Here is a 25,183-nt window from a genome sequence, read left to right as displayed (position 1 = left end):
AGTCATCCAAAGTCTCGTTTATACCTCGTGTCTTCTCATTAAACTTGTATCTCGTGAATATGGTATTGCAAACGGCAGCGGGAGCGTTTCTCATTAAACTTGTATCTCATGAATATGGTATTGCAAACAGCAGTGGTAGCGTTTCTATAAACTTAATTTAAACTTACGGTTTACACCGTGCTTTCTCAATTGTATAATGAATGTTTTCTTCAATGCTCTTTGGGGCTGTTCCTTGTTTTCAGTTCACGTGATTACGTAGGAGGCGTGATGACGTGACACGCAACTCCGCCTCTCATGGCCATCGAGCTGCACTCCATTCCAGTACATGGACAAAAAAGAGGTTCCAGTTATGACCATTACGCGTAGAATTTCAAAATGAAACCTGCCTAACTTTTGTAAATAAGCTGTAAGGAATGAGCCTGCCAAATTTCAGCCTTCTACCTACACGGGAAGTTGGAGAATTAGTGAGTGAGTGAGTGAGTGAGTGAGTGAGTGAGTGAGTGAGTGAGTGAGTGAGTGAGTGAGTGAGTGAGTGAGTGAGTGAATGAGTCAGTCAGTCAGTCAGTCAGTCAGTCAGTCAGTCAGTGAGGGCTTTGCCTTTTATTAGTATAGATATGGTGGCCCCAAAAGGCAAGTGACAACAATTTAAAGGTGTGACGCGCACATTCAAACGAGTAACGAATAACATTTTAGTTATTTTTACTGGAAAGGACAGGAAATCCTTCTGAACAGCGTTTCCCACCGTGCTTTGTTTCCACAGTATCAAAGTGATCACTCGTGCTGCATTCAGTCAGTTCACGTGAGCTGCTCTCTTGTGCCTTCTCAATTTTGTAATGAATGTTTTCTTCAGCGCTCTTTGGGGCTCTTCCTTGTTTTCAGTTCACATGATTATGTAGGAGGTGTGATGACGCGATATGCGACTCCACCTCCTCCATTACAGTATATGGACAAAAAAGAGGTTCCAGTTATGACCATTACGCGCAGAATTTCAAAATGAAACCTGCCTAACTTTTGTAAGTAAGCTGTAAGGAATGAGCCTGCCAAATTTCAGCCTTCCACCTACTTGGGAAGTTGGAGAATTAGTGATGAGTCAGTCAGTCAGTCAGTCAGTGAGGGCTTTGCCTTTTATTAGGATAGATATAAATATATATATAAGTAGATATATATATGAATGTATGTATGTATGTATATACTGTATGTATATCTATATAGATAGATAGATAGATAGATAGATAGATAGATAGATAGATAGATAGATAGATAGATAGATAGATAGATACTTTATTAATCCCAATGGGAAATTCACATTCTTCAGCAGCAGCATACTGATACAATAAATAATATTAAATTAAAGAATGATAATAATGCAGGTGAAAAACAGACAATAGGAGTGATCAATAAATAAAAATAGAAAAATAAAAGTAGAAAAGTACACATACATATACAGTCATACACAGAGCTGCTGAAAATATATGTGCATATGTACAGTACATATATGTGTATATATGTAGATATGTATATATTTATATGTATATATATGTACATATGTATATATATATGTAGATGTGTACATTTGTATATGTATATATATGTATATGTAGATATGTGTATATATAGATATGTATATATATGTATATATGTATATGTATATATATGTTTACGTAACCTATTTAACACACTACTTCTCCTCTGCGAAGCGCGGGTATTTTGCTAGTATATATATATATATGTGTGTGTGTATGTGTATATATAGTGTATATTATATATATATAGCTGTTCCCGGCCACACGTTGCCGTGGCTCAGTCTGGTTAAATGAAAAAAAGAGAAAGCGTACGTTTCTAATATGTTTAATTTCACAATGCTTGTGGGTATACAATATTTCTTGTTATTCCATTATCCGTGCAGAATGTTAGACTGAATAATATTGTTAAGTTCGTAGACGTCTTTGTTTTTGGCCTCAAGAATAGCTCGTTCACTCAGCCAATCGTGATTCTTATAATTGGTTTGAATATTGGGAAATACTTTTTCAACCAATTCTCCTTTTGACGTCACTAAATTGCAGAAGTTATGAGGCAATGAAATTCGTCCTGAGGTCAGATCAACCGGCACCTTTCCATTCCCAGTTTCCAGATTTCTCCAACCCCGTTATTGACAGTTTGCATTATTTGATTGTAAATGCCTTTTTGCTGAAGCGTTAGCTTAGGAATATTTGATTGCACATACGACAAAAGATCATCTGTGTTGTAATTTTGCTCACGACGCAATTCTACATCGAACAAAGCAGCAGCAGATCGATTCGGTGATGGCATTCCCAATTGATTGAGAACTTTGTTCGCGGTTTCTAAGCACAAATCTTCAATCATTATCAATGCTTAGTTGTAGATGTCTGCTGTGAAATCCATGTTTATATTTGAATTTTACTTGCGTATTCGACGGAAAATATCTTCAGCCATGTGCGATTTATATTTCTCCCATAACTGTGTTGGAGATGAAGGAGAGCAGGCGGTCAATATGATTGCAAACAATGCACGAATTTGATTTGGATGTGACGTGTTGCACGCGTCATTAATATATACATCCCAGTGTCGGTCGTTCGCCAATAAATTCAGAGCTTGACATGTACTTCGGAAAGTGGCATGTGTAACGCCTTTGACAATTCTCCATTGCTGGAAAGACGTTGGACCGGCACATTTACCAACAGCATGTGAACAAAGAAGCATTCATCTTGATTGGGAGGCACGGTGTACAGTCTGCCTATCGTAGTTTCTTTGAATATGGCAGGTTGTCCGTTGACTCGCTCTCCTCGTTTGCGTTGTTCAAATGATTTTCTACTCGCATTCCATTTGTAATACGTAGGCACTTCCGAATACAGCAGTGTTTTCATAAACGCGTCATTTAGACATAACGTAAAGAAAGGAGTTAACGTTGTAGCCGGTGGATTCAGGGCTATTTGTTGCACATTTGCAGCTGTGAAATAAACGCGTTGTCCATTTTCTAGATGTACTGCTAAGTGAACAACATCTGGACTTCGTTCATGTATGGGAAATGAAAGAATTTGCCATACAGCTTCATTGCTGCTTATGTATCTTCCAGCCTAATACTGTGCGATTTCATCGATATGTATGACCGCATTCCTTTCACTTCTTTCTGGTTGCATGCCAAAAACTGCCATGTCGCTGCCTTTATTCACGTACTTACAAATGCATTTGATCGAAACATTGAAATAGAATCGTAAAATATTTAGTATGGCGTGTGTTGCTTTTACGTCCAACAGATGGCGCTGTGTTTTCAAAAAAAGCATGTTTTTACCTGTCACAGGTGTGACATCTATATAATATGTATATAAAAACACGCGCGTATTCGAATGCAACATTGTGTCAAAATTTCAAAGCAATCGGTGAAGAACTTTCAGAGATTTAAGGTTTTGAACAAACGAACATTTACATTTTTATTTATATAGATGTATATATTTATGTATATATATGGTTTTGGCAGCCAAGCGCTTTTTTTCCAACCTAGAAGACGTCTCTTGAGATCCGTTTAATCGCCTCGTTGATTGCATGTCCTCCAAGGTAGTTTCAATCCCCATTTCCTACACCGAGTCATCTCCCCTTTTATGAGTGACTGTGTTAGTCGCCGTACTTCTTACAGGTCTTTGAACGCACTGAATACTTGTCACTGGTGTCGCCCGTCGGCTACTTTCAACAGGGAATGGAAGCAATTGTCGAGAAATAAAAATTATTTGTAAGTGATTTCGCATTGAAGAAATAGTAAAAACTTGATCACTTTGGTCAATACCTAAAGAAATACACACAGCAAATGCAATTGCGAATACACCAGAATCTGTGTGATTTAATTGTTGCTGTGCGTCTTCATAAACTATGGGAGGTTTGTAAGGAAACAAAGCATGCTGATCTGCTCCCGTTTCATCTTACAGTACTCTACGACCCGGAACTGATCTGATGTTCATACTAACCTGGCTTATGGCTCCGGGGCGATCACGCCTGAAATTACCAAGTGTTACTGTTTATGGCTGTGTATTGGAACATCCAAATCCTGCTTCTTCCTCCTGCTGCTTGCTATCGCCGCTCACCTACACTACCACACCCGCCTGTCCTACCGGCTCCGTTGTGCTGTGCTGCTTCTACACTGCTATCAGCTAAGTATCACTCACTATTTTAGCGCTTTGAGTACTGAGAAAAGCGCTCTATAAATGTAATGAATTATTATTATTTATTATTAAACACTAAAGTACAAAAACGAAGTAGAAAGTAACACTAAACCACAACATCGCCTGGAACACCGGCACACCGCGTCTACTAAACACTAAGAAACACTAAAGGAAAAAATACAATTCAGTAAGTACCGCGTCTACTAAACAGTAAATCAGTAAAGGAGAAAGGACTAACCGCGTCAGCTGTGGAGCTCAGCTCGGAGTGAAATGAAGTGAATGAAATGAGGTGAATGGGAGGGGAGATGATCACATGACTCCAACAGCCGCCTTAACTCTCCGTCGCTCCACAAACACAAACACAGCCACATGGATACCAACTCTCCTTTATAGATATAGATTAAACAGTCCTCAGCGGTCCAGAGGTAGAACAGTAAGTGGTCGACAGCGTAAGGGTTCATTAATATGGGGGAATACAAACAGTGCGAGTGGAGAGCTTATAAGAAAGAGGAGCACAAAGGTAGGAGAAGAGACAGAGAAAAGTTAAGTTAACCTCATAGAAAGACAAATAGCAGGCAGCTGAGAGGGAGAACAGTACAGGAGCTTAAGGGGAAAAGGTATAAAATATCTGTAGCAGATCGTAATTATACCATTTAAGGAGCAGCCGAAAGAAGGAGAAATTTAATTTAATTTAAAAAAAAAACTTAAGGCAGTTTACTAATCCCAAATCAAATTTTAATAATGAGGCCCGTGCAATGCAAGTCCTTTTGGATGTTGGACTTTTTAGATGATGGTTTGGAAGAGCCAGTTGTCTATGAGGGCTACATATGCAAGAGATGCCAGCTGATCCAGCACCTCAAGTTCAGGGTCGCTGACCTGCGTTGTAATAGAGAATTGGCGGACTTGGCCCAGGTGTCCTTTAGAGAGATAGTGTGTACCCCCAAGGTGGCGCGGGAGGAGATTCCAGACCAGACAGGTAGAAACAGGTGGGTCACAGTCACAAGGCGTAAGGCAAAGGGTGCACACTGTCCGGGGGCATCAACCCCAAAATTAGAAGTGGCAAACCTTTATCATGTCCTTGCGGAGCTGGACGGTGTCTCTGATAATTCTGAGGTGGTAGGCAGGGATGAGGAGCCCCAACAGGCTACCAACAAAACCAGTTCCCAAAAAGAGAGAGGTAGTGATAGTTGGGGACTCAATCATTAGGGGGATTGAAGCACAGGTGTGCTCCAGAGAGAGAGAGTCTCGCACGGTGTGTTGCCTTCCGGGAGCACAGGTGGGGGACCTCCTTGGAAGGGTGGATAGGCTCTTGGCCACAGCAAGGGTGGATCCAGTTGTCATTGTCCATGTTGGAACAAATGACATACATAAGGGTAGTCTGTCAGTTCTGCGATCCAAATTCAAAGAGTTAGGTGCTAAGCTGAGGAGCAGAACTGACAAGGTAGTCTTCTCCGAAGTTCTGCCTGTGCCACGCGCCAGTCCAGGTTAGACTGAGGAGATTAGAAGGCTTAACGCGTGGCTCAAATCTTGGTGCAGGGTAGAAGGGTATAGGTTTATGGGGCATTGGGACTCCTTTTGGTACAGATGGGACATGTTCTGCCGTGACGGGTTACATCTGAACTGGAGGGGCACCAATGTATTGGGGAGGCGTATGTGTAGGCTAATCGAGGATTGTTTAAACTAGGGAATGGGGGGGCAGGGAGTTTAGGACAGGCCAGGTTTAGATCTATACATGGAAGAACAAACAATGGTGTAGAAACAAGAATGCATAGTAATGTAAATTTTAAGCAAACATTTAAATGTAGAAGGAGTAGTACAATAAAAATAACTTGCCTTAATGCTAGAAGTATCAAAAATAATGTGAGTTGGAGTCGTATGTAGCAGGGCATAATTATGATATTATAGCAATAATGGAAACCTGGCTAAATAACAAAGATGGGGATGAGTGTAACATAGAGGGATACACATTTTTTAGGAAGGATAGACAGAACAGAGAAGGAGGTGGGGTTGCTGTTTATGCCAAGCAGGATTTAAACGTAAGTCTTCTTCAATTGGATGATGAGCCCCATCGTAGTGAGGACATGTGGCTTCACCTGGAAAATATTAGGGAAAGAGGTCTTATTTTAGGAGTGTGTTATAGACCACCCAATTCAGACAGTAATTTCAACAAACATCTTTTTAGTAATATCAAAAAGACAAGTTTACAGGGAGATATTATAGTCATGGGGGACTTTAATTGTCCAAATATTAACTGGGATAACCTTACAGATGGTGGAGTACAAGAGCAGGAGTTTTTAGAAGTAATCAGTGACTGTTTTCTAAGACAGCATGTTAAAGCACCAACACGGGGTGAAGCCTGTCTGGATTTAGTATTTTGTAATAATCAGGATAGAATTGAGGGTGTAGAGGTGATTGGACCACTAGGGTCACGTGACCATAATGTCATACAATTCTCAGTATTTTGTAAGAGTGCAGATGCAAAGACTAAAACTGTTAAGTTGAACTTTGGTAGGGCTAATTTTGAGCAGATGCGACAAAGTCTAAGTAGGATACACTGGGATAAGCTTTTAAGTGTGGAGACAGACGAAGAGCAGTGGAACAGGTTTAAAAATGTTTTACATGTAATGCAGGACAGATACAGACCTAAATTTGGAATTAATAGGAAACAAAAAAAAACTCTACGGTGGATTAATAAAGATTTAAAAAAGAAGTTGCAAAGGAAAAAACTGCTTTATAAGGCATATAAGACTAATGACTGCAAAGTGAATTGTAGAGCGTATGAGAACATGAGGGCAACCATTAAGAAGGATATCAGGAAGGCTAAAAGACAGTTGGAGAGGAATAAAGCAGATAAGGTGAAAGACGACCCTAAGAGATTCTTTCAGTATTTTAGTAGTAAAAGAACAGTCAAGGAGGAGGTCAAGTGCATCAGGAATAGTAAAGGGGGATTAAAAGATACAGACAGTGAAATAGCGGATGCCTTAAACTTACATTTTTCTGAGGTGTTCACAAGTGAGCAAGTGGATAACCTCCCAGAGGTAACAGGGACTACTAAGGAGGTACTGAGGGATTTGGAAATTGTAGAGGGAGAAGTACTGCTCAGATTAAATAAGCTGAAATTGAACAAATCACCAGGACCAGATAATATTTATCCTCGTGTTCTTAAGGAGGCTAGTGAGTACTTATATAAACCCTTGACACATATTTTTAGCAAGTCACTGCGCACTGGAGAGATTCCGAAGGACTGGAAAATGGCAAATATCATCCCATTATATAAAAAGGGTGACAGGGCAGATCCAAGCAACTATAGGCCAGTAAGCTTAACATGCATCACAGGAAAATTAATGGAAGGAATTATTAAGGATAAGATCGAGCAACACCTGGCAAGGACAGGAGTTATTCTAAACAGTCAGCATGGGGTCAGAAAAGGGAGGTCGTGTTTTACTAACATGCTGGAATTCTATGAGGAGGCAACAAAAGGATACGATCAAAGTGGAGCTTATAATATTATTTATCTGGACTTTCAGAAAGCATTTGATAAGGTGCCACATGAGAGGTTGGGCATCAAATTAAAAGAGGTGAGAGTTCAGGGTGATGTTTGTAGATGGATGCAGAATTGGCTCAGATACAGGAAACAGAGGGTGATGGTGCGAGGAACCTCATCAGAACTGGCTGATGTTAAGAGTGGTGTTCCACAGGGGTCAGTGCTAGGGCCGCTGCTATTATTAATATATATAAATGATTTAGATAGGATTATAAGTAACAAGCTGGTTAAGTTTGCAGATGATACCAAGATAGGTGGATTAGCAGATAATTTGGAATCCATTATATCATTATAGAAGGACTTGGATAGCATACAGGCTTCGGCAGATTTGTGGCAGATGAAATTTAATGTCAGTAAATGTAAAGTATTACACATTGGAAGTAAAAATGTTAGGTTTGAATACACAATGGGCTGTCAGAAAATTGAGAGTACACCTTATGAGAAGGATTTAGGAGTCATAGTGGACTCTAAGCTATCGACTTCCCGACAGTGTTCAGAAGCCATTAAGAAGGCTAACAGAATGTTAGGATATATAGCGCCTTGATGTGTGGAGTACAAGTCACAGGAGGTTATGCTCAGCCTTTATAACACACTGGTGAGGCCTCATCTGGAGTACTGTGTGTACTTTTGGTCTCCAGGCTACAAAAAGGACATAGCAGCGCTAGAGTAGGTCCAGAGAAGAGCAACTAGGCTGATTCAGGGCTACAGGGGTTGAATTATGAGGAAAGATTAAAAGAGCTGAGCCTTTACAGTTTAAGGAAAAGAAGATTAAGAGGTGACATGATTGAAATGTTTAACAATATGAAGGGAATTAGTGCAGTGGATCGAGACTGTTATTTTAAAATGAGTTCATCAAGAACACGGGGATACAGTTGGAAACTTGTTAAGGTAAATTTTGCACAAACATCAGGAAGTTTTTCTTTACACAAAGAACGATAGAAACTTGGAATAAGTAGTGTGGTAGACAGTAAGACATTGGGGACTTTCAAAACTCGACTTGATGTTTTCTTGGAAGAAATAAGTGGATAGTACTGGCGAGCTTCGTTGGGCTGAATGGCCTATTCTCGTCTAGAGTGTTCTAATGTTCTAATGTTCTAATGTTCATGTTTTGTTAAACTCCATTAGGAGGACCAGGGTGACAATATCAGGTACAGTGAGATGCCTGAAGAAGGCCTGCTCTTTTACATTTGTTTCTAAGCCTTTACTGTTACAGTGACTAGCTGAGTGATATCACATTTTAATATTAAACAGAGTTCTTGAATGTTTAAGGTAAATATTTGATTTCTTATTAGCATAGTGAAACACCTGTTTTTTAAACACAGTTAATGGTACGTCTATCTGTTTTGATCGTGTTGTACATTTATGAACCTCTGAGCACCGGACATGCTAGTCCTTACATTCCTCTTTCTTTGTGCTTCTTGTTTCTTCTGTTCCTTGGACATTGCTACCCTCTGGTGGACACTAGATGACATTATGCCCTGGCACAGATGTCACACGTAAGACGGTTTATTGCTTTATGTATATAGAGATACTTTTTCTGTTTACTCTCTTAAAAGCTACATCTTCATTTCACATTTGGATTCTTTGCATTTGCTCTGCATAACAACCAACATAACATAAGGAACAGAAAGTTGTGTTAAACTGGCAGGACCTGCTCGGTGTACAAATGAAGTGTTGTGAAATTGAAAGCTGTGACAACATAAATGAAACTGAATTGGGATCAACTTCAGTGCTTTGTGATATGACGAAATCTGAATGAGCTTCTGCTGTCTTCTCTGTCCTTTACATATTATCAGATGGGCTCCTCTTTAAAAGTTCACATTAATCCATTCTCCACCATGCTTCCACAGGCTCATGTGTTTTCTAAGTGTGGTGTCGTATACTCAGACTCATTACACCCACTGACACTAAAGAGAGTTTCACACAGTTAGAGTATTTCTTCATATATTTTGGTGATAAAGATCAGCAAATTAGAGGAGTGCAGTAGAAACCTGACCACTTCAGGACCACCTGAACACTCCACTGAGTGCACATAACAAATTCACAAGTGAAACACATTAACAGACTTTACAAATAATAAACTATATAATGTATACATATCATGATACTGTGTGTTTAAACAAACCTGTAAGCTGACGCAGTTCTGCACTGATGAACATAAATGAAACTTAACAATGTCTGTCCATGACCAGAACTGCTGATCTGTGGCCAACTGACAACACAGGAGAGGAGAACAGAAAGTGAGGTGACGAGGGTTAACAGGTCAGACATGTGTGTGCGCCCAACTGCACTGGCACTGTTTACTACCTGGAAGAAAGTCTGAGATCCAATTGTGGATTGGACTGGGCAGGCTGAACTCGGTCAGTTTCTTATCGTGGAGCTCTGAGATGTTGGTATCTAAAGCAGAGGTCAAGTCTACAATCGAAACCCTCACATCTGCCCTGCTGATCAAAGTGTTGGTAAATAAAACTCACACTCAGAGTCACTGCATCATCGACACACCGGTGGGCTCTGTGTGCAGACTTGATCTGCATGTTTTGTTTTTTTTATTTTAACTGCATTACATTTGTAATTAATGTTTAAGAATGTAACATTATAAAATTATATCTTAACTAGAGCTGTCAGCATTAATGTGTTAACACTTGAGCTTAATTTAAAAGCCTTGATCTATTAAAATAACACAAAGTAATGGTGAGATTCCAGAATTTAGTGTCCCGTTCCTTCTCTGGTCACCCCTTTGTCATCTGAACTGCACTGATCTGCTCTTCTGCTCTCATCTCACCTCATCTCATTTCATGCAGTCTGCTGCAATGTCCTGAACTGAACTTTATCTTATATGCTATATACAAATGTTTTATCCCATACATATCATGGTCAGGAGCATTGCATTTCTCAATTCATGTGAAATTAAGCCATTAATGTAACAATGGAGGAGATATCTGTGATTCTTCTTGGCGGAAACTTTCATTTTAAAACTAACATTTCAGACATCTCTCTGTGTAAAATCAAAGTAGTATACAGTACACACATGACAACGAAGAGCTGGCCATGTTAACATCTGCAGAGTTTGATAAACTAATCTGGCTGGAGAAAGTACTAGAACTGTGCAGGTGAGTTATGAGCTTCCAAAGGTCTGCTTGTGCATTGTAGCATTGTTGTTCTTGTAATTACTGAAGTAATAATAAAGTGTCTTGTTATTAAGATAACTATGAACACAGAAAGGGCAGCTCTTTGTGTGTGAATTATTTGCAAGTAGATCAGATCATGAGATTTTTAATCCCAGAATTGTAATTGCTACTTTCAGGGTTGTTTTATGTAAGTGATCACTTCTTCAAACCATACATTAAAAAGGCTGAGAATGCTTTGTCACCTAAAGCTGTAATGTAACAACAGTTGCCTCGATGACAAAGGGCCTTATTTTACTAGATATTCATTCTAGAGCTTCTGCAACTATAAGTAACCACCAAAGCAATTCAATGGTTTGCCGAATAATGTTATTTATAGCATAAAATAGAATGAAAATATTAATAAATACAAACAAGCAAAACTATTGGATTACAACCTGACAATAGAATTAGGATGTTGTGACTCAGGTTGTTTGTTATTTCATTTCAAAATCAGTCTTTGATGCTCCTGTTCGATGTTGCATTGTGCAGCTTCCTTTTTTTCTTTTTCATATTGTGCACAAAAAGAGATCTACTGTGGAATCTGAAAATGTGAACAAACTTGTGTGCCTTAGCAACTGGTTAAGAAGGTTGAAATAATGAGGACAGTGTCCTTGAGCAAAGTTACAGACATGTGCAAAATACTGTCTGTTGTTTGTCATAAATTTGAAAATGAATGGAATTTCTGAAATCCTCTAAGAATTATTTAGGTATATCACAATACTGACATTATTATATTTATAGCTGATCTAATGATGTAGTTAATAGGATATAATAATAAACCAAAATCAATTTAGATTAAGTATCCATAAATATGCTGTACGTACCATTGAATTTACCTGTATAATTACAAAATAATAGGTGTTATTACCTTGTACTTACCTTGTAATACAGTGTAACAATATAATTAAGTACTAAATTGTAATTGTTATTCCACAATTTTTCTAAGGAGGTTTGCACACAAATTGTGGAATGACAATTACAGTTAAGTTCTTAACCACAGGATTACACAGTAAGTACAGGTAATAACACCTAGTAACTCTGTAATTATACAGGTGATTACATGGTAAAATACAACGTAATTATGAACACCTCATCTAAACTGATACCAATAAACATTTTGACATATGCAACATAATGTGCGATTGATCACTATTAATTTCATAAACAAAGTTTGATTAAACACAATATAAAATATTAATCTACTGTCAACCGTAATCTTTACATTCTCCATTCTTCTCTTTTCTTTGTATTTTCAGGTCATGAAGCTCCAATCTTCACCTTACGGCCTCCTGAACCTCAGAGCAGAGAGGAGTTTTTACAATGTGAGTCTGTCAATTCGTTAAATTTATCATCATTTCACTTTTAATATCTCGGGTCAGGCTTATGATGTGAAAGTGTTGCCAGCAGAAAGCATTATGTGAGTGTGGTGTGACTGAGGAGCTGAAAGTGACAGGGGTCCTGTGACTGGTGCATTATGGGATATTTAGATTCAGGACAGGGAAGCACCAAAGAAGTCTGTTAGACTTAAGTGTCAAGTGGACTAATGGGAAATAAAAATGATATCCTGCCAACTACGTCATATCTACCTAACAATAGTCTGACCTCCAGTGTCCCTTGTCCTTTTTCTATTCTCTAACAGTTTTTACTTAGCATTTCCTGCTGTTTTCTCTTTCTGTATTCCAGTGTCTCCTTTCTGATGCTTTTCAACTTCAGTCATTCCCTTAAAGTATTGATGATAATAATAATCCCTTTATACAGCACATGGCATTCAATGAAAGCAGCTCAGCGTGTTTCACATAAAAAAACACAATGCCCACGATCATTAACATATACATAAACAGTGTTTGGATATACAGACACAGCAACAAGCATTGGATTAAAAAAGAATCACAAATTTAAGTGAAATAAGTTAAAGCTGACCAAATTACTTGACATCCTCCATTCTTTTCTCCATAAAAAACAAATTTTGTTATTTATTCACAACTTAACACATTGTAGGAATTAAACCAAAAGAAGATGGCATGGAAAATTTTGTGGAAGCTATTAGATGTTAAAAGACATCACGCACCCTAAAATGAATTCAAGTCAACATCCATGGGAAGAGCTGGAAGTTACAGTTGGGAGAAAAAGTAGATCAAAGCTGAAGAAGAGTGGGAAGAGTGGGTGGTGAGAGGAGTAGAAGTCTCATCCAGAGCCACAGGAAGTGCTTGATGGCAGGTCTCACCTGAAAACAGTTGGTTAGAAAACATTAGGTGAGGGTCCCAATAATCGTGTTCACGCCATTGTCATTTATTTTGTTGCTTTTATTCAAAATTAACAGCAAAGAGTCTGATCTGTGGAATAAAGAATGGCGGATGACATTCTCTGAGGTCAGTTTGCACTTTACAGAAAATTGGGATTCTTGTTTAAAAAGTGGAAAGGGACAAAAACTACTGGGGGCATGTCGGTGACACAAACAGTAGAGAGCCAGACGTGACAGGTGACATATAATGATATAAACATGATTCATTCAGGTCAGCAGACCATCAGGGCCGTGGTGTGTTTACATTGTAATGATTTTAATACAACATTGTCAAACCGGTTTAATCCAGTTCAGGCTGCGTTGTGTTAAGTCAGGTGCACACAACCACACAAGGCCAATTCAGAGTCGCCAATTCACCCAACATGCATGTCTGTGGATCATGTGAAGGAGGAGAACACGCTGACCTGACAAAGACGACCACTGGACGCCAAATTCAAAGTCGTGAAGCTCAATCTGTGAGGCCGCAGCTCCAACCCCTCGGCCATCATGCTGTCCTGAATTGAATTTTGCCAGTTCATTTTCTCTTCTTCATATTTCTTATTATTCTGATCCCAAATCTTTTGATTTTAAAGTTCATTACTACTGAATCAGTCGTCTCCTTTAATGACTGAGTAGCTTCAGCTCACTCCATATTGATTTTCTTCATGAACTTCACATCTCTCAACACTTGATGGCCGTCTTGTTTGCTGGCCAGTAAACCATCGAGCTGTCAGTTTGTGATGAAGTGTGACAGTGGATTGATTTTAAATTAAAGAGGTGGACTGTGACAATAAAAGTGTCATTTAATAAAGCCAGTGGTCCGTGTGGACAGTCCATTTGAACTCTGACCTCGATCAGGGCAGCCACAGTTGTTTGCTCGCTGCTGATGTGTTGTTCTTCTCTGTTAACTTTGCCTTTTGTAACAATATGAGGATTACATTCACACGAGATCAGCTCCTGTCTATTGGGATTGGACTTCATTTCTCCTCCACTGATTAAGGACACTTTCATACAGATTTAGCACTTATGAACCTCCGACTGCAGACTCCGACTCCCAGCCAGGTAACTCCCACCTGAAGAAGAGAAGGGGGAAGCGCTCAGGGTCTCTCGTGGGCTTCAGGAGACGCGCTTGTCGAGTGCCCCTTCCCTTACTAGTTTTATCAATGTCAGACCACTGAGCCCCAAAACAGATGAACCTCATCTTCTTCTCGGCCCCAGTCAGGATTATTCTCTCTGGTCAGCGTATTGCTGTGTGGACACCTGACTTACTGCATCAGTTCCTGACTCCACATTAGAACTGCTGGGGTTTCTGCTTTACAGAGCAGTTAGAGATGCTGATCATCACAACAAGTCAAAGGCGCTGGAGTCTGCTGCTACATTAGTATGTTTGTGTGGACTCCCACCTCTCAGACTGTCCCTGTATCAGCACAGGTGCCCCTCAAGGCTGTGGACGGCCCCCCTACTTTACTCCTTGTACCCCAATGACTGCAGGTCCACTCATCCTTCAGTTAAATCATTAAGTTCTCTGATGACACCACCATTAGTGGTCTAATTACTAACGGCAATGAAACACCTTCTAGAAAAGAGGGGTCTCGTCTTGTGTCTTGGTGAGCTTCAACAACCTGCTGCTCAAGACCCCCCAAGACAGTGGAAATGGCCATTGACTTTCACAAACAGCAGTCACAACCTCTGACACTAGAAATGAAGGATTCAGCAGTCAATATGGTGGACTCCTTCAAAGTTCTGAGTACAACAATCACAAACACTCTCAGCTGGGACATGAACACCACCACATCACTAAGAAGGCACAGCGGTGATTGGACTTCTTACGCCACATAAAGAAATTAAATATTTCACAGCCAGTCCTCATTCAGTTTTACAAAGCCATCATTGAAAGTGTAATCACATTCTCCATTGGTGTCTGGTTTGGCTCACCAACGTCAAACTCCATAAATAAATGAGAGCGTGTGGTGAGGTCTACTGTGCTCTTCATCTGTGCAGACCTGTAGACATCTCGTGTCACTAACCGTGTCATAAGGACCACCATGGACTCATCTCAGCAGCTCATCACTTCTTCACACAAACTCCCAAACACTTCAGTCAATTCAAACTCAGACTAACAGACACCTCCAGAGTTTCTTAGCCAGAGCGACAGCCTCTCCCAGCAGTGACTTAGACGCCTTCTGTGTGTATTCATGTGTTCTGTCAGAGACTGTGTGTGTGTGTACAGTGTGAGGACATGTGTGTGTGACACGGGAATACACACTCTCACCAGCACATCACTATCAGCACATCTCCATTATAATTGGATTATTCTACAACTTGGTGTGAAGTTTGTCTTTTTCACTTCAGCTCTTTCTGTTATTTGTCTGTGATGTTGTGTTCCGTTATAAGGAGCTCCAAATCTACCAAGTCAGATTCCTGCACATGAAGTACTGGAGAATAAAAGAGATTCAGATTTATTGTGATTCGAGAATTTCATTTTAAATCCCCACAGATTCTGTCCAATCAGATGAGCTCTTTACTATTAGTGTCTCGTCAGCTCAGCTCCTGATTGGTTCTTGTTAATTGTCTGTGTTGTGCTCCGCCCCCAGTCCCATTACACACTCCCAGATTTCCTCACTCGTTTTCTTTTCTCTCCTTTCAGACTTCTGTCCCCTCACACTGGACATCAACACAGCAAACAGATTCCTCCGTCTCTCTGAACGGAACAAGAAGGTGACACATGAGGGGACAAAAGCCGAATATCCTGATCATCCTGACAGATTTGACTGCTGTGTCCAAGTTCTGTGCAGAGAGGCTCTGACTGGGACTCGCTGTTATTGGGAGGTGGAGTGCAGTGAACGCTTCATGAAGATTGGAGTCGCATATAAAGGACTGGACAGGAAAGGAGAGGGCAGTGAGTGCGGCCTTGGATACAACGACAAGTCCTGGAGTTTGGTGTGGTCTCTTTCCCAGTACTCTGTGCGTCACAATAAGAAGGAGATTGTAATCAGCGCCCCCTTCAGCCCCAGAATAGGTGTGTATCTTGACTGGCCTGCTGGCTCTCTGTCATTTTATAGGGTCTCACACACAATGACCCTCCTGCACAGGTTCAACATCTCCTTCACTGAGCCCCTCTATCCAGGGTTTGGGTTTGGTCTTCACTGCAGTGTAACAATCAGCCATCTGACACCATGTGACCACTGACCAGTACCCTCCACCGGTCACTTGATGTCCCAACAAGCTCTAGTCCTCTTTGTGTTTGTAGTTTGGGGTGAAATTTAATTTATAGGATGGGTGGGTTGGGGGGGGCAGCACCTCTGTGATTGAATATGTGGATGAGAATGTGGGGCGAGTGCGGCTGTCAGAGTCTCCATTATTATTGGGTTTGAGTAGCCAATCAGGTGTGTGTGTCATAATGAGGGGCGGTGACACCTCAGACCTACAAATACCAGTCTGACCAGCAGGGGTCACTGTTGATTCACAGCCACATGTCCTTCAGGCTGACACCCCAACAACTACTGAGGCCCCCAAGTGTCACTGAAAGTCACCTGTTATGTAGGACAGGCATGTGGTCCTGCTGGATCAGCACAACTGAAAGGCGCTATACAGACTCGGTATGGCGAGCTCTTGAATAGTGACTATATGTAGGAGCAGAGAGTGACAGATGGGACTGGAGTGTTGTCCACTCACCAGACATTTTGTGACCCTCCATTGGTCACTCAAAGGGTCCTTCACTTCAGAATGAATTCACTGTGAATGTCTGAAGATGAGGACTCACCGGTCAGTCAGATGTCAGCCATACTGACAGAGTTTGGTGTTTTAGTTGATGTCACATTAAACTTTAAACTGCACCTCCTCCTTGTCCCCAGATTTGTCACTCTTGGTACCCTGAAAGCTCCAACATCTTTACAAAATGAATTCTTGGTCAGTTGGCACACACTTGACATGGGTGAACATGTGTGGCTTTGCAGTGAACTGGCACCCCATCCAGGGTTGGCCCACCTTGTCCACAAACCTGAAATTGAAAAGCAGATAAGAAAGACAACGAATGGACAGAAGTGGTCACTGATTGGTCAGTCGCCACACTACTGCCTCTTGTGGCCACTCTAAATATTACACAGCAATTTATACAAAAAGGAAATCTAAAAGATAAAAGCAGAAAGCGTTCAGTGAAATCCTGAGCAGTGAAACATGAAAGGAGAGAATGAGAAACAATCAGAGAGTCAGACGAATGGAGACTTTAACAGGAGGACTGAGGGGTGGGACTGAAGTGCAGTGGCGCCCTCTAGTGGACACCCGCCATATTACACACATGGGAAAGGGGGGAGAAAAGAATACAGTGCAGTGTAAAAGAAATAAGAATAAAGTAAAAACACCTGAAATAAAGAACTTTAAATATTTTATCTAAAACTAATTAAGATTTAAATGAATTAAGAGCAAAATAAGGACGACACGATCACACAGTCACATGACCTTCAGAGCTGACAGCTGAGCTGATTCTTCTGTAGCCAAACTGCCCCCCCTAGTGGCCACTCTCAATATTAAATGAATGGCAAGGCTGAGGGGGAGGAAAGATTTGGGTTTGATCAAATGGATATTTAGTGCAGATTTATTAATATTGTCATTAGCTTTAAGGACAGTGAAGCTTAGTTAGGTTATGGAAGATTCTCTATGGGAAAAGAACATTTATTTGAATTAATCTTTATAATAATTGTTATGTATTAATAAAATACAAATCTAATGATTGATTACATTTTGTATAATAAACTCCCAATGGTGTTTGGTGAATAAACAATCAGGATAACTGACATTTGTCAAATCTGCTCATCTGTGACCTTCTGACTTGTCACCACCTCTGGTCACATCTCCTGTGTTGTCTGATCTGAAGATATATCACTCCGTATTGATGATCCATTTCTTAATAGTGCTGGGAAAGTCAATGGGGTGAGTAACAAATAAGATGTTGGTTTGGATTGAATATTTGATTTGTAAGTCTAGCAGTGAAATACAATACAATACAATACAATACAGTTTATTTTTGTATAGCCCAAAATCACACAGGAAGTGCCGCAATGGGCTTTAACAGGCCCTGCCTCTTGACAGCCCCCCAGCCTCGACTCTCTAAGAAGACAAGGAAAAACTCCCAAAAAAACCTAGCAGGGAAAAATGGAAGAAACCTTGGGAAAGGCAGTTCAAAGAGAGACCCCTTTCCAGGTAGATTGGGCGTGCAGTGGGTGTCAAAAGAAGGGGGTCAATACAATACAATGCAGTACACAGAACAGAACAATTTCTCAATATAGTAAGAAATAAAAAATATAAATTTTAGAAGTACGGAGCAGAATTTAACAGTAGATGATATATCCCATAATATTATTTGGATTTGTATAGAGTCCTGGAGACCTCATCCTTCAAGCTGCCTCCCCCATTTGGCCATTCCACAGCTGAAACAGCGCTGAGCCAGCCAATCCGATGAAAGGACCCCTCTTTCCCACGATTCCTGCGATCCTCCATCTGGGATGACTTTTCCTTAGGCAGGCAAAACAACTTGGCAGGTGGGCCGTGGCACCAAGTGCCATATTTGAGTACTGAGAAGAAAAACAGAATAAGTGAGGGTTAGTATACAATTCTAACTGCCATGTTACTTATGTTTAAATGCTAATGACTAACAACAGAGATGCAGTCTGTACAGTTAATCAGCAGCTCTAGTCAGGATATGCTAAACTGAAGTAGTGAGTCTTCAGCCGGGATTTAAAAGCTGAGACCGAAGGGGCATCTCTTATAGTAGCAGGCAGACCATTCCACAGTTTAGGGGCCCTGTAACTAAAAGCTCGACCTCCCACTGTTATTTTATTAATCCTTGAAATCATAAGCAGACCGGCATCTTGAGATCTTAATGTGCGCTTTGGTTTGTAAGTCATGATAAGTTCAGACAAGTAAGCCGGACCTCGACCATTTAATGCTTTATATGTTAAAAGAAGGATTTTGAAATCTGCCCTAAACTTAACCGGGAGCCAATGTAAGGATTTAAGAACTGGAGTTATGTGTTCGTATTTTCTTGTTCTTGTAATAATTCTTGCAGCCACATTTTGGATTAACTGGAGGCTGTATAAAGAACAGTTTGAACATCCAGTGAACACCGCATTGCAGTAGTCAATCCTACTAGAGATAAATGCATGAATTAGTTTCTCAGAATCCTGTTTATTTAAAAAGCGCCTTAATTTCCTAACATTTTTAAGATGGAAGAAACATATTTTGGACAACTTTGTAATATGCGCTTTAAATGACATGCTAGAGTCAAAGATAACTCCTAGATTGCGGGCTGATTCAGTAAAATTGACAGGGATTCCCACTGAGTTAAATGATGACAAAATATTGTTGTGATCAGCATCATTCCCTCCAACAATTAACATCTCTGTTTTATCTGTATTTAAAGACAAGTAGTTCTTATTCATCCACTCCTTTCATTCACTAACACAACTAATTAAATACAACATTGGAGAAACTTCATTTGATTTAAATGAAAGGTATAACTAGGGTGTAATCTGCATACGAGTGAAAATTAACATTATGTTTCCTAATGATAGATCCCAGTAGAAGCATATAAAGTGAAAACAGTAAAGGTCCCAGTACTGAGCCCTGCGGGACACCATATTGAACTTCTGTGTATAATGATGGAGTACTGTCAGCACATTTCTGTACATATTGGAATCAATTTGATAAGTAAGAACTAAACCAAGTGAGCACGGTGCCTGTGACCCCAACATCATTTTCTAGCCTGTGCAGTAAAATAGAATGGTCGATGGTGTCAAATGCTGCACTTAAGTCCAACAACATAATTACAGTTGAGTTTCCTTCATCAGAGGATATCAGAATGTCATTTACAACCCATGTTAGTGCCGTTTCTGTACCAGTGCGAAAACCAGACTGGAATTTCTCAAATAAATTGTAATGCGTAAGGTGTGTCTGAAGCTGACTGGCGACTACTTTTTCTAGTATTTTAGAGAGAAACGGTAAATTTGAAATAGGCCTATAATTATTTAGTATGTGTGGGTCAAGGTCTGACTTTTTAAGTAATGGTTTAATGACTGACACTTTTAGTGTATCAGGTACTGTGTCATGCAATAATGAACTATTGATAATGTTTAGGATAGGCGCTGCAAGAACATCCATTGCACTTTTTACTAGTTTTGTTGGCACTGGATCAGGGAACAAGTAGTGGGCTTCATTTTAGAAATTAAACTTAAGACTTCCTGCTCAGTTACAGGATTAAAATTACTAAAGTGCTGAGTGCAATGTGAAACAGGGTCTGCTAAGCTAGTATTTGGTTTGTACTGTGATGCAGAGATCTGGGATCTTATATTTTTAATTTTCTCATTGAAGAAGTTAATAAAGTCTGTACTGCTAATGTCTGTTGGTATTTTGCACTGTTGATCTGAATTTCCATTTGTTAATTTAGCCACTGTTCTAAATAGTACCCGAGGATTTTTATTATTGCTATCTATTAATGTAGAATAATATTCTGACCGAGCTTTAAAGAGGGCTTTTTTATATTTATTAACACTCTCTGTCCATGCAATTTGAAAGACATGTAGCTTTGTTGTTCTCCATCTGCGCTCCAGTTTTCGACACTCTAATTTAAGAGCTCGAGTGTTTTCATTAAACCAGGGAGAGTTTCTATGTGCTTTGATCACTTTTGTTTTAAGGGGAGCCACTGTGTCCAGAGCATCTCTCAAGGTCACATTATAATGTGATGTTAGCTTATCTAAATTGTTTTCTGTGTTTACATTTGATGTTCGCTGATCTAAATGGTTTTCCACAATTACACTCGACTTACTCAAAGTATCTATAAATTTTGAAGCAGAATTACAATCTAGATGTCGCACTGTCTTTGCTTTAATCTGGGAGTGTGTTGACAAGGGCAGGACTAAATCAAATGTAATTAAGTAGTGATCAGAAATAACTTCATTTAATGGAGTAATAATTAAATTTTGAATTTCAACTTTGTAAGTTATAATTAAATCTAATGTGTGGTTATGATTATGAGTTGGACCTTTGACATTCTGACAAAATCCTACTGAATTTAACAAATAAGTAAAACATTTGCTAAAAGTGTCAGTTTCCACATCAATGTGTACATTAAAATCTCCCATCAGTACTACGTGATCATAATTTATAGCCAAGTCAGATAAAAGGTTGCTAAATTCAGACATGAACAATGAATACGGCCCTGGTGGTCTATAGACTAGCACTATAATTGTGTTCGAATCTGTTTTAATATTTAAAATGAATGCCTCAAAGGATGTAAAGTTGCCTAAATTTTTAGAAGTGATTTGCATTTTGTTACAATGAATTATTCCAAGGCCCCCTCCTCGACCTGAATCTCTAGACTTATGAAGGAACGAGTATCCATCTGGTGACGCCTCAGCTAGGGGGACAGTGTCACATTTACTAAGCCAGGTTTCGGTGAGAAGACACAGATCAGATTTTGTACTTAATATAATATCATTTACCAAAACAGCTTTAGTGCCAAGAGAGCGAATGTTCAATAAGCAGCATTTAAAACTGTATGCTTCTTTCTGAACTGCTGATATACTTTTTGTTTTAATTTGTAGTAAATTTCTATTACAGATGCCCCTGGTGGAGGGTCTGGTTTTATCCCTTGGTCTAATTATACACCTTATTTTTTGGTTATCAATTAATTTAAGGTTTGTATCAAGACTAAATTTACTGGATGCCCCAAGACAAGGATTATGGGTAACAGCTTCAGGAAAGTAACAGGTGGGATAAACAACAGCCTGTGATTTAAGATCACATGACTGCGGCCTGGATGGTGCTCTAATCAGTCAACCAGGCAGTTTTGGTGCCATATTTTGGGATAATACATAAGATCCCCTCCAGTTAGGATGAAGACCATCTCTTCTGAAAAATCCAGGCCTTTCCCAAAAATCATCCCAATTGTTCACAAACGCTATGCTTTTGTTTGCACACCAGGTTTCTAGCCAGCAGTGAAGGGAATGCAATCAGCTATAAATCACATCCCCTCTATATAATCTTGGTAAGGGGCCACATACAACTAAATTCCGACATTTTCTTTTAGCTTTGATGCAAAGAGAGATGAAGTTCCTCTTTAATACCTCAGATAGCTGTGAATAAATATCATTAGTGCCGACATGCAGCATTAAGGTAGATACTTCATCGTCGGCGACACGGTCCAATGCGGCCTCTATGCCAGAAATCTTGGCCCCTGCGAGGCACTTAACATGAACTGCTGGTTTAACACAGTTTGGAATTCTAACATTCCGCACTATGGAATCGCCAATTATGAGCACTTTCTTATTCTCAGTTTCCACAGGCGCGCTGCGGAGTGCTGAGAATCTGTTCTGGGTCCGAATTGGTGACCTGGGTGCCGGGGGACTACATTTTGGATTCTTAGACCCCCGTCTTACTGTTACCCACTCGCCCTGTGGCTGAATTGGTGCTGCTGACTTTGGCCGTGCACTGACTACAGTGGGGCCAGGAGAGACTGAAGCCGAATCAGAAGTAGCCGAATTGTCTAAACAAACCGAGTCGATCCAATTTTCGGTTTGCCTAATCGCTATCAGATTCCTGACGCGGTCCTCCAATTCGCGTATTTTCCCGACCAACTCTAAATTAACTAAACACTTTTGGCAGGTGAAGCTGTCTACAATGTCGGCCGGAAAACCTGAACTGTACATGCTGCAGGACACACAACATATAAACGTGCCCTCAACGGGCAGAGCGCAGATAGAACTTACGTTTAGTGGTGATGTCATCTTCTCCGTTTTCTGTAGTTTACTTAAGTGCTTTCTGCTTCAGAGACCGTCGGCTTCAAGTTTCTCACTGCTGGTTATTTCTTCTGGTCAGCTGCCGGCTTTACTTCCGATGAACTTGCTCGGGTGTTTGCGAAGGGCTACGTGCCTGTGGGAGACGCCGCTGCTCTGTGCTTCTGCTCGGTGCTTCCGCCTGTGTGAGAGAGAGAGAGAGAAATGAGAAATGTACTACAGAAATCAATCAATCAAATCAATCATTTAGACCTGAGCAGTGCTCTCCATTCAACATCTGAGTGTCTGCGCTCTGTCATGTGTCCCGTGTGCCCCTGTGTGTCTGCTGTGCCCTCGTATGCCCACTCCAGCAAACCCAACCCCCCCTCACACACTCTACTGAGATGTACAGTTACTAATAAAGATGGACATTAAATGGCGAATTTGACACTCTTGGACACCACAAGAAGTTGAAGTGCATTGAGGACTGAAGTCAGCTGTGATATTTCATTTTGGGTTTCATTTCTTCCTTAAATGATTTTGAGTTTGTTATTTTTTAACGAATTCTTTTATAAATGGTATTGATTTTGTTGTTTTTATGGTGTGTTGATGAATATTTTGCTTATAAGTGTCATGTTTATATGTTTTGTTAGTTTTGTTTTGCCTTTTTTTTTCTGTGTGTTTCATGTGGAGCCCAGAGGGGCGGGGCCACTTGACACTGCAGCTGGAGCTCCGCCCCCAGGGGTATTTCAGAAGAAGCTGCAGATGAAAGAGCCGCTCCAACACTGGGCTCTGTCCTGTCTGGTGGGCTCTGCTTGATGTTTTGATGTTTGATGGTCCTTTTGGTCTCCTGCTCTGGTTTAGGTTTGTTGGATTTTGGTCACTTGAGGTTTTTGCTTTATTATGCCTGATTTTTTTTTCTTTGTAAGTATATTTTAATCCCTTCTTTAATTTTTAATATAATTATTTAAATGTTCAGTAAGATGTGTTTAATTTTATTGTGCCAGATATTTATTTTCTACATTCTAAATTTTTACATTTTCTCTCTTAGGAGACCCTTTCATCTAAAAAGAAATAAAGTTAACCTCATTCTGGGTTCTGTTTGGGTACAAGTGTGACGGGGAGCAGTGGGCCCAATTGTTTAAATTATGTTCACAAAGGGTTAATGTGCAGGGCACCTTTTCCGAGATTGTGACATTAAAAGTGGTGTCCCTCAGGGTCCGCACTGGGACTTCGTTTTTGTACTTTAGTGCTTAATAATAAATAATAATAATTCATTACATTTATATATACATTTCTCAGTAATCAAAGCGCTAAAATAGTGAGCTGATAGCAGTGTAGAAGCAGCACAGCACAACAGAGCCGGTAGGACAGGCGGGTGTGGTACCGTAGGTGAGCGGCGATAGCAAGCAGCAGGAGGAGGAAGCAGGATTTGGATGTTCCAATACACAGCTATAAACAGTAACGCTTGGTAATTTCAGGCGTGATCGCCCCGGAGCCATAAGCCATAAGCCATAAGCCAGGTTAGTATGAACATCAGATCAGTTCCCGGTCATAGAGTATTGTAAGATGAAACGGGAGCAGATCAGCATAGCGAATATAATCACGGAGACAGATCATCATGAGGTGTTAGATCGCCAGGTACAAAGAAATGTTCGTAGGTCTCGTCCCGTGATCCACAAACTCAGCTGTTCCCAGTAAAGTGGAGTCCATAAAATCTGTAAATATTAAGCCAAATCCATGCAATTCCAGTCAGCTGTATCCACGAACTATACGTACAATAAACGAAATAGAACAAGAAGAAAGTGCAGAATTAAGACGAATTTTGCGAAAAGTGTTGTTAACAGGGAGGAGCGGCAACAACAAGCGTGCGCCAGCGTCCCCTCACCTGCTATAATAAAGCAGTTATAATAAAGAAGTTTAGTAGACTTTTACTTTATTTCATTTAGTGTTCTTGCCGGCGGTGTTGCCATTTTTTAGTGTTAGTGTCTACTTAGTGTTTGTGTTTAGTGTTATGGAAGGAGTGATCTTACCACTGTCAGATTTTGCAATGAATGAGTTGGTAATTAATAATAATAATTCATTACATTTATATAGCGCTGATTATTTATCAACAGATCACATGAGCAAATTCAACGAAATTTTAGCTGCGCATACAATTTTCCAACCTCAAGAGGTTTTGCTAATGTGGACTCCTGACATACCTATAATGCCCATTCCACAAAATGCAAAACATATTCAAATATTACCTT

General features: G+C 40.1%; 4 protein-coding genes across 16 annotated transcripts in view; 2 read left to right on the top strand and 2 right to left on the bottom strand.

Annotated features, from left to right (window-relative positions):
• Positions 1-16,657, top strand: part of LOC114641537 (tripartite motif-containing protein 16-like) — a 721,005-nt gene extending 704,348 nt beyond the window's left edge. The window contains exon 10 of the transcript XR_007934957.1: positions 16,551-16,657. The gene's annotated coding sequence lies outside the window, so the exon portion shown is untranslated. The remainder of the gene's footprint in view (positions 1-16,550) is intronic.
• LOC114643105 (tripartite motif-containing protein 16-like) overlaps positions 1-16,657 on the top strand; it is a 211,677-nt gene extending 195,020 nt beyond the window's left edge. Inside the window, exons 5-6 of the mRNA XM_051927913.1 lie at positions 12,140-12,205; positions 15,812-16,657. Of these exons, the coding sequence (XP_051783873.1) occupies positions 12,140-12,205; positions 15,812-16,353 (608 nt within the window). The 3' untranslated portion in view covers positions 16,354-16,657. The remainder of the gene's footprint in view (positions 1-12,139; positions 12,206-15,811) is intronic.
• Positions 1-25,183, bottom strand: part of LOC114652414 (tripartite motif-containing protein 16-like) — a 1,097,043-nt gene that overhangs the window by 101,801 nt on the left and 970,059 nt on the right. The gene's annotated exons all lie outside the window — the stretch shown is intronic.
• LOC114643026 (tripartite motif-containing protein 16-like) overlaps positions 1-25,183 on the bottom strand; it is a 1,170,030-nt gene that overhangs the window by 374,663 nt on the left and 770,184 nt on the right. The gene's annotated exons all lie outside the window — the stretch shown is intronic.

Source organism: Erpetoichthys calabaricus, chromosome 5, assembly GCF_900747795.2.
Source record: "Erpetoichthys calabaricus chromosome 5, fErpCal1.3, whole genome shotgun sequence".
Taxonomy (NCBI): domain Eukaryota; kingdom Metazoa; phylum Chordata; class Cladistia; order Polypteriformes; family Polypteridae; genus Erpetoichthys; species Erpetoichthys calabaricus.
The sequence above is the reverse complement of the archived record's forward strand: the minus strand, read 5'-3'. Positions and strand labels throughout refer to the sequence as shown.